Source organism: Taudactylus pleione, unplaced genomic scaffold (assembly GCF_031769625.1).
Source record: "Taudactylus pleione unplaced genomic scaffold, aTauple2 ptg000040l, whole genome shotgun sequence".
Classification (NCBI taxonomy): domain Eukaryota; kingdom Metazoa; phylum Chordata; class Amphibia; order Anura; family Myobatrachidae; genus Taudactylus; species Taudactylus pleione.
In genome coordinates this window covers 212148-226654 of record NW_028284442.1, presented here as the reverse complement: position 1 = coordinate 226654, position 14507 = coordinate 212148, and the positions used below count along the sequence as shown (strand labels likewise).

Below are 14507 nucleotides of genomic sequence, written 5' to 3'. Positions count from 1 at the left end.
CATACGAAAAACCTCTGGCAGGAACACCTGTCCTTCACACCAGCCAAGACAGGACGTCCATTGTAACAAGCCCTTACCTAAGAAGTCCTACTGTTACAGGATCGTAGCAATAAAGTGACCATCTGCAGAATCAGCTAATATCACTGCATCACTAATTTGGTAGATAGCATAGAAATAACAGTCTTAGACAGGGAATCCTAGGCAACCCACCTTGGAGGCATCAAGAGTCAGATATTCTATAACTACAAAAGTGGGACTCCCAGTGAAGAAAACTGGTATCCAATCAAAAGTGTCTCACACTGAAAGAACTGACGTGCTACCTGTGTTGCCTAGTGAAGAAAGAAAATGGACAAGCAGATGGTAGTAAAGGGAAAAAAAAATCTGTCATAAATTGTCAGGGCATAGACATTTCAAAATGTATAAGTCAACTCAAATATTTTAACCAACAAAAGTACAAATCGGCCCTCTGTATCTGATTGCTGGTGTAAAATGGTAAAAGACAAATTTTTCCTTATTAAAATTGCAACACCTCGGGATTTAGATTTGTAAGAAGCAAAAATCACTACTTTTTGTCCCAGCATCGACAATTTCTCATGTTCTATGGCTGTTAAATGCATTTCCTGCAAAAGGAGATATCAGCTCTTTGTGTATTTAAATAAGAAATAATCTTTCGGCGCTTGGCCGGAGAATTAATGCCTTGTATGTTACAAGAGCAAATTTTGAGGTCACACATATGTTATAGAAAGGTGATAAATTTTTGCCCGATTCATATACATAACCTTTCTTTAGCTACACAGAATAAATTGGATAACAGTCAAAGGGACATCATGACCCCGTTTCAATAGGTACTGTGTGGGAGGGGAGCTTATTGAGTAAAACATTTTTGCAAGACTATTCCTGAAAATAAAAAATAAAGAAAAACTCAAATCAAACCAAATATAATACATGTGGAGACAAAAATGAGAGTAAGGCTCTTAAAAAGCCCGACAAATATACAAAATGTAATTAGAAAAACTGTAAACAAACCACCCAAGGTGATTAACATAGTGGGATACTGTTACCAGTGGTGAAATAGTTAATTTCTACATAGGCATATAAGTTACAAACACATATACCCCTTGCTAGGCCTCTTGAGGTTTGAAATGAGATTGTCTTAATACAGTTGCTGTTTTTCCATAGAATGGTCAAATGACCTTTTGGGGTCAAATAAGCCATAAACATTGAGGCCTAGCTCTACCTGTCATTTCTATTGCAACTATAAGTATAATGAGCCATTCATAGCTTCTATGTTCTTATCAGTAGATAGCCACATTCCATCATAAACTGTGTAGAGATGCTAAGCATTATGGGTAATTAACAGTGATGTCCAGACTCTACACAAAGGAGCTTTGAAACAGTTCATCTCCATACATTAGGATACGTCATTAATGTATGTCTTTGTCTGGTAATATCTTAGTGCTTATGGAGCAAGTGCAAGAGAGATAAGTTTGGTCAATGCTATGCTGGACCAATGAGTGCTTGATACCTAGCACTGTATGTAATTAATATGGGCTTAATATCCGGAAAGCCAACACCCCAGACTAGGGTATATAAACCAGAGGTAGACAAAGTACCCATTAGCTCATGGTAGATCTGAGACTGCAGTAGAGTGCTGCCAATGTATATTGATTATCTGGGTGTTATTGAATAAACGATGGGCTCCCCAGAGAGAAGAAGATGAAGTACATCTTATGTTGCTGATGATGAATTACCGGTGTCATCTGAATACATAGACAAAAGTTGAGTATACTGTATACTTTGTATGTTGTTTGTTTGTTTCTCATAAATAAAGTGTGTTCATTTGTACTCACTCATATTGGTCAAGTGTGTACTATTTCATTTCGATCAGAACGAAACCCACCGTTATGCAGATACTGAGAAGTATTCCCTGCATAACAAAACATTGCATAGTGACACTTTTGTCTAATGTCTCAAAAAATGGCTTCTAGAAAACATTCCGCCATTTTGGAGTTAAAGTTCTTTTTCACTTTTTTTTTTTTACCATTGGCGAGCGATAGTACTAATCATGCTGGCAGCGCTGTTTTTCAGTGCCTATCTACTCTGATGAGCGAAAGAGGAGCGGCCAAAACAGAAGGAAGGAGGAGTGGCTGGTATGAAGGCTGACTGCAGGTAAGCCGGAGCAAGCGCAGTGGGTTTTGAATGATGCCATCTTACCTCAGCCCCGTGGACGTGATCTGTGGCCACCCTTGACCAATACCTTTGATCGCTCAGCACTGACATGTATAGACACACACCTGTCCCTGGCCTGAAATCTGCTGTAAATATGGCCACTATAGTAGGTACATGGCATGGTCACTAATGCACATGATTCCCCCCAGTCCTCAACGGAATGTAGTCATGATGCCGGCGGACGGGATCCAGGATGTCAATGTACAGATGCTGGAATCCCAACGCCGGTCAGAGTGCCGACGCCTTCATGCCGAAGAGTTCAAGATACCGACGTCCACATCCCGATTGCTGGCATCCTGAAGGTAAGTATTCGGGTTAGCGTAGAGTTAGTCTAGGGATGGGGGGGGGGTTTAGGTTTAGGGACCTACCGGGGTGGGTTAGGCACAGACCGCGTGGGATTAGGGTTAGGCTGTGGAAAGGGAGGGGGGGTAGGGTTAGGGATCACCAGGGGGAGGTTAGTCACCACCCTGGGAGGGTTAGGATTAGGGTGCGGGAATTGTGGGTGGTTAGGCACCATCGGGGGGAGGTTAGGGTTAGGCAAAACCGGGGGCAGGTTAGGGTTAGGCACCACCGCAGGAGGGTTAGGGGGGGTAAAGGGGGAGGGGAGGTGTACTTATCGGCCCGTCAGGATATTGCAGATCGGGACACCGCTGTCGGTCTTTTGACCGTTGGTATCCCGTCCGCCGGCCATTCATACTGTTTCCATCCCCAACATTTTGCCCCTGCACTCCCGTGGGTAGTCCTATCAGCAGTCTGTGCTGCCGCAGCAGTATCAGTCACAGCAACATGTGCTCTCTGTAGAGCACTATGGGGAAATACCCAGATGCCACATACAGTAGAGGATAGTTTCGCTCGTGAGCACTATAGTTCAGCAGCAGGAATATGGAGCACCTTCATCCTCCTTGGTGGCCCCTCCTACTCATACACTGTGACACAACTAACTTTATGCACTCTATGGGCCTGATTCAGAGATGTATGCAAATCCCGTCACAACTTCGATTCAGTGCACAACGGATTCACAAATATATGCAAATGGCTCAGCTGGCGTCTTGTACACTGAGATGCCCGCTCTGACTTCTGCCACTCATGTACAGAAGCGTGAACATCGGTCGCATATCGTACTTGTGAGCAAGCCTATGCAGTCTAAAACAAAGTAACTCTCCTAAGATGCCAAGGTCTCTGCAGCTGTGGATAATTTCGCAGAGGCTCACTAGAGTATGCCCAGAAAATGGTTCTGACATACTGGCGTTTTTCTAACCAGGTGAACTCACTGGGGATCATGTTGATACGGATGAAAGATGCATCTGATCACAAATGTAAAAAGAAAAACTTTACTACCCATGCAGAGCTGCCGTCAAACGCGAGATGTGCATGGCTCAGCATGCCTAGCAAAATGAGTCTTCTTACTCCATCTGACAACAGGAGAAAACAGCTTCTCAGTCATAGTATGCAATGCTTTAAAAATCAGCACACAATGCACATGCATTACATGACCAGACAGTGTAATTCATAGCTAATAACGTCGTAGAGGGCATTTAAAATAAAAATCGGACATGAAAAAAAAAAATTTAAGTACGAGTACATAAACATTGGCCCTCATTCAGAGCCGCTCGCTAGTGGCAGTACGCTCGTTCCGAGCGATGTTCGCACATCTGCGCATGCGTACGGTTTTTAGTACGCATGCGCGAACCAGTCAGTGCGGCCGAAAATCATTTGTACGCAATATAGCGAGTGCCTGCTATTTTGAGTGACAGAAAGAGGCGTATGTGGGTGGTAACAGGGGAAGGTGCTTGAAAACGGGGAGTGGAGATCCGATCGCAGGCGTGCTTAAAGGTCAAAACGGGCGTTTTATGGGTGTGCATAATTAATACAGCATCGTCAATGACCACGTCACTGGGTTATTTTAACTCAGAACTGCTCGCAAAATAGCGGTTGAAAAAACCAACCACAAGAATAGCGAGCAGTTCATATCCTGTTCGATGTACTCGATTAATCTAATAACTAGCGGACATGACGTATGGTGCGAGCGGCCAGGGGGCGTTTTTATCAAATAAACGAGCGTATGTTTTGCTCGTTCGTTCAGACTTAGAGGTGGGAACAGACTGCAATGTGCGAACGGATCATTTGCATAGCCACCCCTTGTTTTTGAACGAGCGAACGCAAATAGCGAACGGCTCTGAATGAGGGCCATAGTCAGTAGCCTTTCCCTTTACAAACTGGCTAAGAAACATGTTTTATTACTGCTAACAAATCACTCATTTAATTCTAATTCTGCAAATAAAGTGCATCAGCATTATTATTAGATTCTAATAATTGGGGAAGTATTTAGAAGCATTCAGCTAATCCTATGTGGCCGTCATTTTCCTCATCAGTTTTCAATTTGAGTCGGGTTAAGCACCCACTAGCGATTACAATGTCTACATGCCCGTTCCCATCCCTGTCTCGGTCCCCTTCGCACAAAGATAAAAGTGTTACCGGTAAATGCAATTTGGTTCATATGCGCAATGTGAAGAGATTAATTTTATGGGACTAAGCTGCAAAATATGTTTACGTCCAACTCTGCATGAGCCCCACTGTGCGCAAAAACCAAAGAGGATAATTTTACTACAGATGTGTCCACATACGCCTATCCCCAAATCACACCAAACAGCCTCTTTTAGCAGGCCACGGACTTTGTGACTTAGGCCCTCATTCAGAGCCGTACGCTCTGAGCAGAGCGCACGCTCTGAATGAGGGCCGCCCTCCATAATTATGGAGCGTCCTCCTGGACGCTCGTATAGCTGTGGGTCACCACCCACAGCCTATACGAGCGTGCAGTTTGATGGCCGCGATGGTCTTGACCATCGCGACCATCGCCACTGCGAGCCGGAGCCTGCGGTTGAGTTTTTCAACCGCAAGGCCCGGAGTGATTTTGGCTCTATCAGAGCCAAAATCACTCCCACTGACATCACTAGTGATGTCAGTGGGCCGGCTTCAGACGGTAGGCGTTCCCTTGGGAACGCCCCCGTCAGGGAGGCACGCCCCCGGCACGCTCACCAAAGGTGGCGTGCTGTCAATCAACATCGACAGCACGCCCCCTTTGAGCAGACACAACGAGCGAAGGAAAGTCCTTCGCTCGTCGCGTCTGGCGCATGCGCACGACGGAGCTCCCGTCGTCGTGCGCATGCGCAGTGCACAACATCGACCCACTTGCGAGCGGACAGCCGCTTGCGAGTGGGTCTGAATCAGGCCCTTAGTACGCATCTGAATGCGATAGATAATGGGTACTTATGGACACTGGTGACTGCGAGGACTCTGTCACTGGGGATCTATACCCTTTTTACACCAAGCTTCTCTGGCCCGGGATATTGCCGTGGCATCCAATAACATGTAAAGCTGTGTACAGTGTAGTTGGGGTGTAATTTCCAAACAGCTGGAATATCCCACAAAGTCTCCTGGGATCGACTAATGGACAAGCTGGCAGTCTGGAAACGTCCCACCACGGTACAGTCTACACACACCAACGCTTTTCAACTCAGTGTTTATAGAGTCTTCCTCAGGGTATCCAGGATATGCTTTTTTTGGATGTTTGGAAACTACACCCCAACTACACAGTCTTATATGCTATTGGATGGTGGATTGTCATTATCTTTTTAAAGCTTACAGATATTAAAGAAGAAATACAATTGTTATACAGTATTTCACTATGTGGAGTTTTATGCTTTTCTCTTTTATATACTTCCTATATCCACTGGAGTGATTTGGGTGTGCCATCCCTTAATAAGAAAAGATCAAAAGAGAATCAAGCAAGAACTGTTCACTTTTATCCTTGGAAATGGCACATTGATAGGTGGAACAGTTAATGAAGTGACTTTGGTATAAACACTTATACCCTGACCTTTTGGCGCAAGGACTATACTTATTTGTTATGTATTTGTCAACTTAGAAGAGTGTTAGAGACCACTGCTGTATAAGATTTGCTGACTATTTTTTTGAAGCGCTGGTGAATTATTTGTATATTATCTATATAAGCAGTTAATTTGAGCATAAAATACTGTAGCTGTCTAAGACATTGTTCACATTTATATAATGTTCCTACATATTAGTGCTCACTCTAGCTCCGGCGGCAGGCAGGACGCCAGAGCCGGCACGCCCGAAAAGGGGGCGTAGCCACTGAAAAGGGGGCGTGTCTATAAGCCGCGTCCCCCTTTCATCACTCTTGGGGGCGTGCCCGGCACTTACGGACACGCCGGGCAGCCCCCAAGCGCTGCAGACAGGGAGAATAGATGCCGGGCGATGCGCCCGGCGTCTATTCTGCGGCGGTGACCAGGTCACCGCACATTTCCCCACTCACGGGACACTGCGACCCGTGGGTGAAGACGGCACCCGCAGGCTGTGAGGGCAGGGCGCTTTTTTGCCCTCCTTCTGGAGGGCAGGGTGCTTTTTGCCCCGCTAAAACAGCCTAGCTGGAATGCTACATATGAACCTTTAACAGTCTGTGCCCCCAAGTTAGTTGTTAACCACATTAAATTATGTATATTAAAGATGTATTACACATTATAAAGTAGTAGTATAATTTTCTTCCCTTACAATTTAAAAAAATAAAATTGTGTACATAATTTATCTGGACCCAATTGAGCATTTATTGGATAATCAGGAACAAAGCCTGACAGACAGCATTTTCCACCACCATCAACTTGTCTATGAACTGCACCTTTAAATTACTTTAGATTGGTTATAAAAGCATAGAGGTGAATTTAGTGTCTTGCAAATAAAAATTGGAACCTTGATTTTGTTAGGTTAAGAGCTGAAACATTTGAATAAAACTATGATCCAATATCTCATATTGCTATTGTGTTAGATATGTTCAGATTGATAATGGCAAGTGCTGACTTGTTATATTTTGTGTAATTTTTTTTATTCATATAGTGCATTTATACTGATATGCAAGCAGTCCCCTACAATGTATAAGTGCATTATATATTAAAAAATATATAATATCATGCAGAATCGTGGTAACAGCCAACACCACCCTCTAGCCATGCAGTTATAAATAGGATCTGGTTCATAATAATAATGGTGAAAATCAAGGTGTGGTATATTTAGTTCACATTCAACAAGTTCATAATGTCAACATTGACCGTGTCGACATACTGCTTTTTGCTGTAATTCTGTACCTAACCCTAACGGAAATGTTGACATTGTGAATTTGTCGTGTCCCTTGACTAGTTCTATAATACAGTTATGATACCTTTAGCAAATTCTGATGTCAAAATATGCCAAAGACAATTACATTTTGTACAACAGCTATATGATCATATAATAAGAATGACAATCCACTCTTACGCCATTACCAGCATTTCTCACCACTGATTGTAGCTCTACTGGAGACCAGCTAAGGGCCGTATTCAATTTGTAGTGAAAAGCCGTTTTCGCGTGTTTTGGGCGAAAACTTTTCGCCAATGACATCATTTTCACCTGTTTTGATTTTACTCCATATTCAATTTGAAGGACTTTCTGCCTAGGCGGAAAGTCAATGCAATGTAATAGTCGCCTATGAATACCAGGCGGAAAAAAAGTGCAGAATTGGGGTTTTGGGGTGCAACGTTGCGGGAGCCCCAGTGCAGCCTTCAGACAGTCCCCCAAAGGTAAACTGTGTTAAAGAAAAAATAAAAAAAAAAACACTTAAGGACACCCCAAAAAAATCACTTTGAATTTGGGGGCGAAAAAAAAAAATTGGGGGGGACAAAGTTAAAAACTAGCGAGCTTGCCTCTGGGGGGTCCCCAAGTATGCCCCAAGTGTTTTTATCATTGCAGGGGCTTGCGGCAGGTGTATTTTTCACAAATTTTTCAAATTAACTTTAGCAACTTTAAAATATGCTGGCCCCCATTTTCAAGTACCCCAAATTTGCTGGGATAAGTTATTTTCTGCAAAAAAACCTCCAGGATACTATTCTGCACCACTTATACAAAAATGCTATTTAGGAGCTATTGAGCCAGTTTAAAAACACCAAATACTTTCAGCAAGCCATATCGGGGGGTACCATACCTAACCCCCATGTCAGAGCATCTTTTGGGGGGTGTCAGGCTGATTTCCCCAAATCTGACAGTACTTTCCGCTTGTTTAAGTTTTGTTGGGTCCCGATTTTGTCTACTTTCAAATTTAATACAGCGATGTGCAGGCACGCGCACGATACATTTCAGCCTGCCAAACATGCGATGTAGGTGAAAAGTCCGGGAGGCAAAAAAGTATCGCAGCTCGGCTCAAATTGAATACGGGCCTAAGTCTTAAAGGGACAAAAAAGCTGCAAATCCAACACAAACATTTCTTTCCATTATCAATATGCTTAATCTGTCTTTTGTACAGACTAATAAACTACATCACAATGGTAAAAGTATTTCCATAGCTCACCGATATCTAGTTCCCAAAGGTCACCAAGTCGACACCCAGACATTCCGCCAAAGATATAAAGCTTTGATTTTCCACGATCCTTTCTGCTGTAGACCACTGCTGAGTGGGACTCCCGTGGGGAAGGAGGGATACCTTTGGTCTGTGGTATATTCCAACCTATGACTCCACTCCCTGGCCGCAAATCAAGCTCATAGAAATCATTCAGGTATCTAGCATTTGAGAAAAATGAAATACAAAATAATTTCAACACAACTAACTTCTATACAAGCCAGTATTATATACCTGTTACCTTTACACAAACTCACATTCAAAATATGAGAACACATATATAAACATTAAATATAACATCTGTATTTTTAGTTTCTTTTCTACTCCTTAATTTGTTACAGTTTATTATTTATTTAATGTCCAGTTCCTTAATAAAGAGAAATTAAAACAAAAAAACATGTTAAAACTGTACAGTTTATTTTCTAAATGTACCTTTGTAGTTATCAATATGTTAGACCTGCCCAGAAGATGGCTAAGTATGGAGGAATGTGTGATTGTGCTATATACCGGCAGGATCATACTCACTGTGGTCCTGAAAAAATGTTTTTGTAACAAATAGTAACAGTTCTGACACCATAGCTCTGAGTGGTCACATAAACATAAGTGTCCATGATCTTTAGCCCACACAAACAGCCATAGGCATGCGCAATACATTTCATTACGGAGTGCACAGCCTGAGGGGCATGTCTAGTGCCTCCCAGGGAGCGTGTCTATAACTACTGTACTTAATTTTTCAGCAACATAATAGGTGCTTCATCTCATTTCTACCAAAGTTCATAATAATACATGTAAATATGAAATACCCCAGAAAATACAACATACGAAAAGACCACATGAAACAAGATAAACACCTCTATTGGACACACAAGTAGCACAATACAGGATTGGAGAAGAGATCCTGATGCCCGCCTCCCCTCCCCCCAACCCTCCCTCAGGGGTGCCTAACCCTAAAACTCCCAGGGTGATGCCTAACCCTAAGTCCCCCCCCTAAACCTAACCCCCCCTTCCGGCACCCTAAACCTAACCATAACCTACCGCTGGGGGTGTCTAACCCTAACCCTCCCCCCTAGGGGTGTCTAACCCTAACCCTCCCCCCTAGGGGTGTCTAACCGTAACCTTCCCCACCCAAAACCTGGGGTTAGGTGGCTAAGGATGCCCCAGACTTACCTCTTTTGGGCTGGTGTCCTTCCGCGCTCCGGCGTCGGGATTAAGATAGGCGTCGACATTTCCACGCCTATCTTAAGTCCGTCGGGTTTCTCCTGTCTGGATATAGGCTGGCAGCATTTAGTCCGCCGGCCTATAAACTGCATCACGCAGTTGATACACAGCTAGTAGTAGTGAGGTAACCATCTTAGGCAGTACTAGCTGTATGCTTGAAAATCTATTGTATGTGAATTACTTTATTTATAAGATATATGGATGTCTTTTCTATTCAAGATGCAGAGCATATTAATCTTATAGATATGACAGAGTACAATATGTCCGAAGGTACTGGGGTCATGGGTAAGAGTGTTTAGAATTATATAAATGTGGGGACTGAGGGTAATGGATTTGAAGTTTTATTCTACTATTTTTGTCATTTATATTATATTAATATTTTCATATCATGTACTATTCACCTTTTTTTCTTTTTTATTATTGGAGATAGTGAAAAGCCCAAGGAGGGTGACATTCACACTCCTCAGTGACAGCCATGTGTGTGTGGTACTACAGACTCAGTCAGAGATTGAGTAATCATCTCAGGCTGCAGCTAATGCCTGCTAGAAGTTGGAGAAGCAAAACTCTTTGTGCCCTCACTGCCTATTTCCAGCATTCTTGGAGTTAGACAATATCACACACGAGTCACATTGCTTCTCAGCAGCAGATCCATGGGAAAAGGCAGCTAGGATCCTGCACGGTCTGCACATATGATTGTAGGGCGAGAAGCATCTTCCCCACCCATAGGCGTGTCTGTCTGTGCACTTCCGTGCCGGGGCTGGTGAATGCATAATCAGAAAGGTGCAGCCGGGACTGATTGCCCAGCTTATTTCCGACCCCTAGCTGCAGTGTGCCTGCTGCACTATACTATCGAAATTGTGCAGCAGGCAATAGTCATCCAGTGCCACTTTTTTATAACGTGTAGGCTAGCATTAGGCAAGGAGGGGGTGCCCGACATAAGGTTGTGCCTGTGCACAATCGACAACCCGCGTGCATACACCTATGCGACCAGCTCATTTAATTAAATTCCTAAAGCAACATAGCCAGAATTACATGGAACGGACACACAATTTCATTGCCAAATTTAGTGTTTTACAAGCGTCTAACACTTGTTTATAAAACCATATGAATCATTTTATTTTTGTATTGTTGGTTATTTTCGATAAATAATGCATAGAATTCCACTGAACAAAATAAAAATGTCCCAGGTCTAAGAAGGGGACACAGAGGGGTCTAATCAAAATATCTAGCACAGTAATTACATGGTCGTTAAAGATAATACACATAAACAGGTATAGAAAGCATCATCTGATAACCCAAACTATTATGCATTATTTTACATTGACAAACGGGACATTCATTTGTGTGTATTTCCCATTTAAGCACCAAGGATATTTTTATTCCTGGTCTAAAAAATATTCATGAAATCTATTCTGCCTGTCAACAGCAATGTTCATCACATCTGTAATTGTACCTGGGAATATTGTTGTTTGTGTCTTCGCTCTCATTGGCCAGGCCACCAAACAAATAACACTTATTGCCAAGAAGAGAAAAACTGTGGCCAAGTCGAGGACAAGGTAGGGATCCATTGGCTGAAGGTTGTGGCTTTAGCTTCTTCCACAGCCAACGACTTGCCTAAAATCAAAAAATAAATTGCACTACATTACTATAGTAAGAACAAAGCCCATTCAGATAGCAGTTTAGTGAATGAGCAGGAAGAGAGCCCAAATCTGGCAAGACATTCAGTTACTACAGCAGAACATGAATGACAATGCAAACTCAAAGAGAATCTCCAATTCTAAAGATTATTCTTTAAACACATGAAAAACTATGCCGTGATGTATTCAAATTTACTAATTTGTCTGTATGATACTTTATATTATCTAAATGAAACAAGAATATAGTAGCATAACAGTAACATAGGTAATACCCAAAGGGCCAGAGATTAAATTTTCCAGTCGCAGTAGGTTAATATACGCATATCATACCATCACCACCACCAATATTTACATTCGGAGTCAACAATATTATTGGAACAGGGAGCATTCCACAGATAGATATACTATAGGGTCATTCATATGAAGTGGATCAGGAACACCCCCTAACCAACTCCAATTGTGATAAAATTTTACACGAAGGTTGGTATATATGCCAGACTAAATTTGAGATAAATTTTAGGTCACAAGATGCAATACACTGTAGTAGCAAAACTATGGCTCTCAAAGTGTGTGAGTGCAACGTCACCAACTCCACAATGCACAAGCAGCAGGTGAGGATGATCTCCACAACTGGTCCACTTGACATGGAATGACCCAATATAGACAGCATCCCCCAGAAGGCAATGTACAATGCAGAGAGCATTCTAGAGATGAACATACAATACAAAGAGAATTCCAGAGACCACTATGCAATTAAGAGTTTATTAATGATCAAACAATACAGAGATCATTCCAGAAAATGCTATGCAATAGAGAGCATTCCAGAGACCACTATACAATACAGAAAGCATTTCAGAGACAGCTATAATACAGAGATCATTTTCGATAGATTTCCAGAGACTGACATGCAATACAGAGAACATTCTAGAGAAAATCATGCAATGTGCAGAGCATATTAATAACCACCATACAATAAAGTGAACATTCAGAAACAGATATACAATGGAGAGCATTCCAGAGACTGATATACAATATAGAAAGCATTTCAGGGACAGCCATACAATACATTGAGTCAGTGCTCAAAGTGAGCCAGTATACAACAGTATGGTATACCAGCACTTCATGCACTGCCACTGAACATTTTTTTTTCTCAAATTCCATGAGCGGCTGAGCTGAGTGCGGATAGAGTGGCCTCCGTCCGCTACCCTGACACTGTTTATGGGCCAGGCGGCAGCAGCACAGTTCCCTCCCTCCTTCCACAGCAGCTAGGGGCCGGTCACTTCCTCCTCCCTGCCTTCATGCACCTGCAGCAGCTAGAGTGACTGGGGAGGCTCCGTGGTCCTCCCTCTCTGACAGACAGTCCGACTTGAGTGAAAGTGCAACAGGAATAGCTGGTGTGGCTTGCAGGCACTGGGGCACCTGTTGAGACTGTTTTTTTTTTGCTTGCCCCAGTGACTGTGACAGTACGGCCTGGTGTGCATGCTGATCTCCCCCTCCATCCAAAGCTCTGCGAATTCCTCACACCGACTGGGTCTGGGTGGACACTGGAGACTTGGAAAAGAAAACTCCAGACATACGGTAGAGCATGAATGAAAGGGGCGGGGTTTCGTGGGTGGAAGGGGGCATGGCTTCACAGATGGAAGAGGGCGGGGCTTCATGTAGGAAATGGTGCAGAGTCTTGGCCAGGAGGGGAGAGAGTGAAAACTTCCTCACATAGAGTAAAGTTCAGCCAGTTGATGGCAGCAATGCAGCCACTTGATTGTCGAATCAGAACATTTCCTATAGGTCCATGGGGGCCCTTTGTGACACCCCTTAATCAGGCTCTGCCTGGACCACAACCTACAAGTGGGTGACGGACCCGCCTTAGCCATGAAACATCCCGGGGGAGCCTAACAGCAAAGAGACTATACGTATTCCTCCAAGAGAGCTCCAGGTAACTGTTCTCCCAGGCACCTCACACTCTCATTCTTCTGCTGAGGATATAAATGATGTGTAATTAATTATTATACTCCTTTCCTGTTTTTCATTCCTGGATCTCCTCTCCCCCCAACTCTGGATGTTACAGTGCCCCTATAGTCTGATAACTTGTTCTCATTAAGCTAAATTGCAAGCTCTTCAGCTCAATTGGATTCTCAATTGAGGGTATAGCTAACACGTGATTAACACTCTTCTCATCTGTATTTGCATTACCTTTCTCCAGCTCTGTGTCTGTCAGTCTCCCTGAATTACTCTGTATCTCACTCCTAGCAAATCATTAAACTAGATTGCAAGCTCCTGAAGCCACGTATCCACTACGCGATATTAATGATCGATTGCACAATTACAACATCGTAATACTGCGCTCCCGCTGGTCATTTCCGACATCAATCATCGGCTGAACATGCCGGTCAATCTGCCGATAACGACAGATTGGGCATGTTCAGGGATGAGGGAGGGTGCCTGCACTGAACGACCAATCAGTGTAGGCACTACAGGGGAAGGGGAATGACGGTACAATTACGATGTAATCGTACTGTCTTTCCCTAGTCGCGTAGTGGATATGCAACTTAAGAACCTAATTTTCAAATGCAGTGTGGAACATGCATTGCTGTGGGTAAAGCTAAATTGTATACCCCCCTCAGCACTGTTTATATTCCTGCATCTCTCTTTCCTCAGCTCTTTATCTACTAGTCCCACTGATGTCTCTGTAGCTTATCCTCACAAGGCTAGATTGTTAGCTCTTCTGACCAGTCTCATTCTCCTGCTGAGGGTATAGCAGGTATACGATTATAACCTGCACTGTTTTGCATTCCTGGATCTTCCTTTCTGAAGCTCTGGGTCTACCAGTCCTCATTAGGATACTGTAGATTACTCTCATCATGCTGGATTGGGGAAGGAGGTAGTGGGAGGTGCAAAGGGTGAGAGATGGATGCATGCCACACGCCTCATAACACATAGTCACGCCCCTCATGGCATGTAGCCACACCTTTTTTTTTCGCGCAGCA

General features: G+C 43.3%; 1 protein-coding gene across 1 annotated transcript in view; it reads right to left on the bottom strand.

The window, feature by feature from the left end:
- HCFC2 (host cell factor C2) overlaps positions 1-14507 on the bottom strand; it is a 78678-nt gene that overhangs the window by 58222 nt on the left and 5949 nt on the right. The window contains exons 3-4 of the mRNA XM_088454344.1: positions 11340-11500; positions 8621-8829 (exon numbers count right to left, since the gene is read on the bottom strand). Of these exons, the coding sequence (XP_088310470.1) occupies positions 8621-8829; positions 11340-11500 (370 nt within the window). The remainder of the gene's footprint in view (positions 1-8620; positions 8830-11339; positions 11501-14507) is intronic.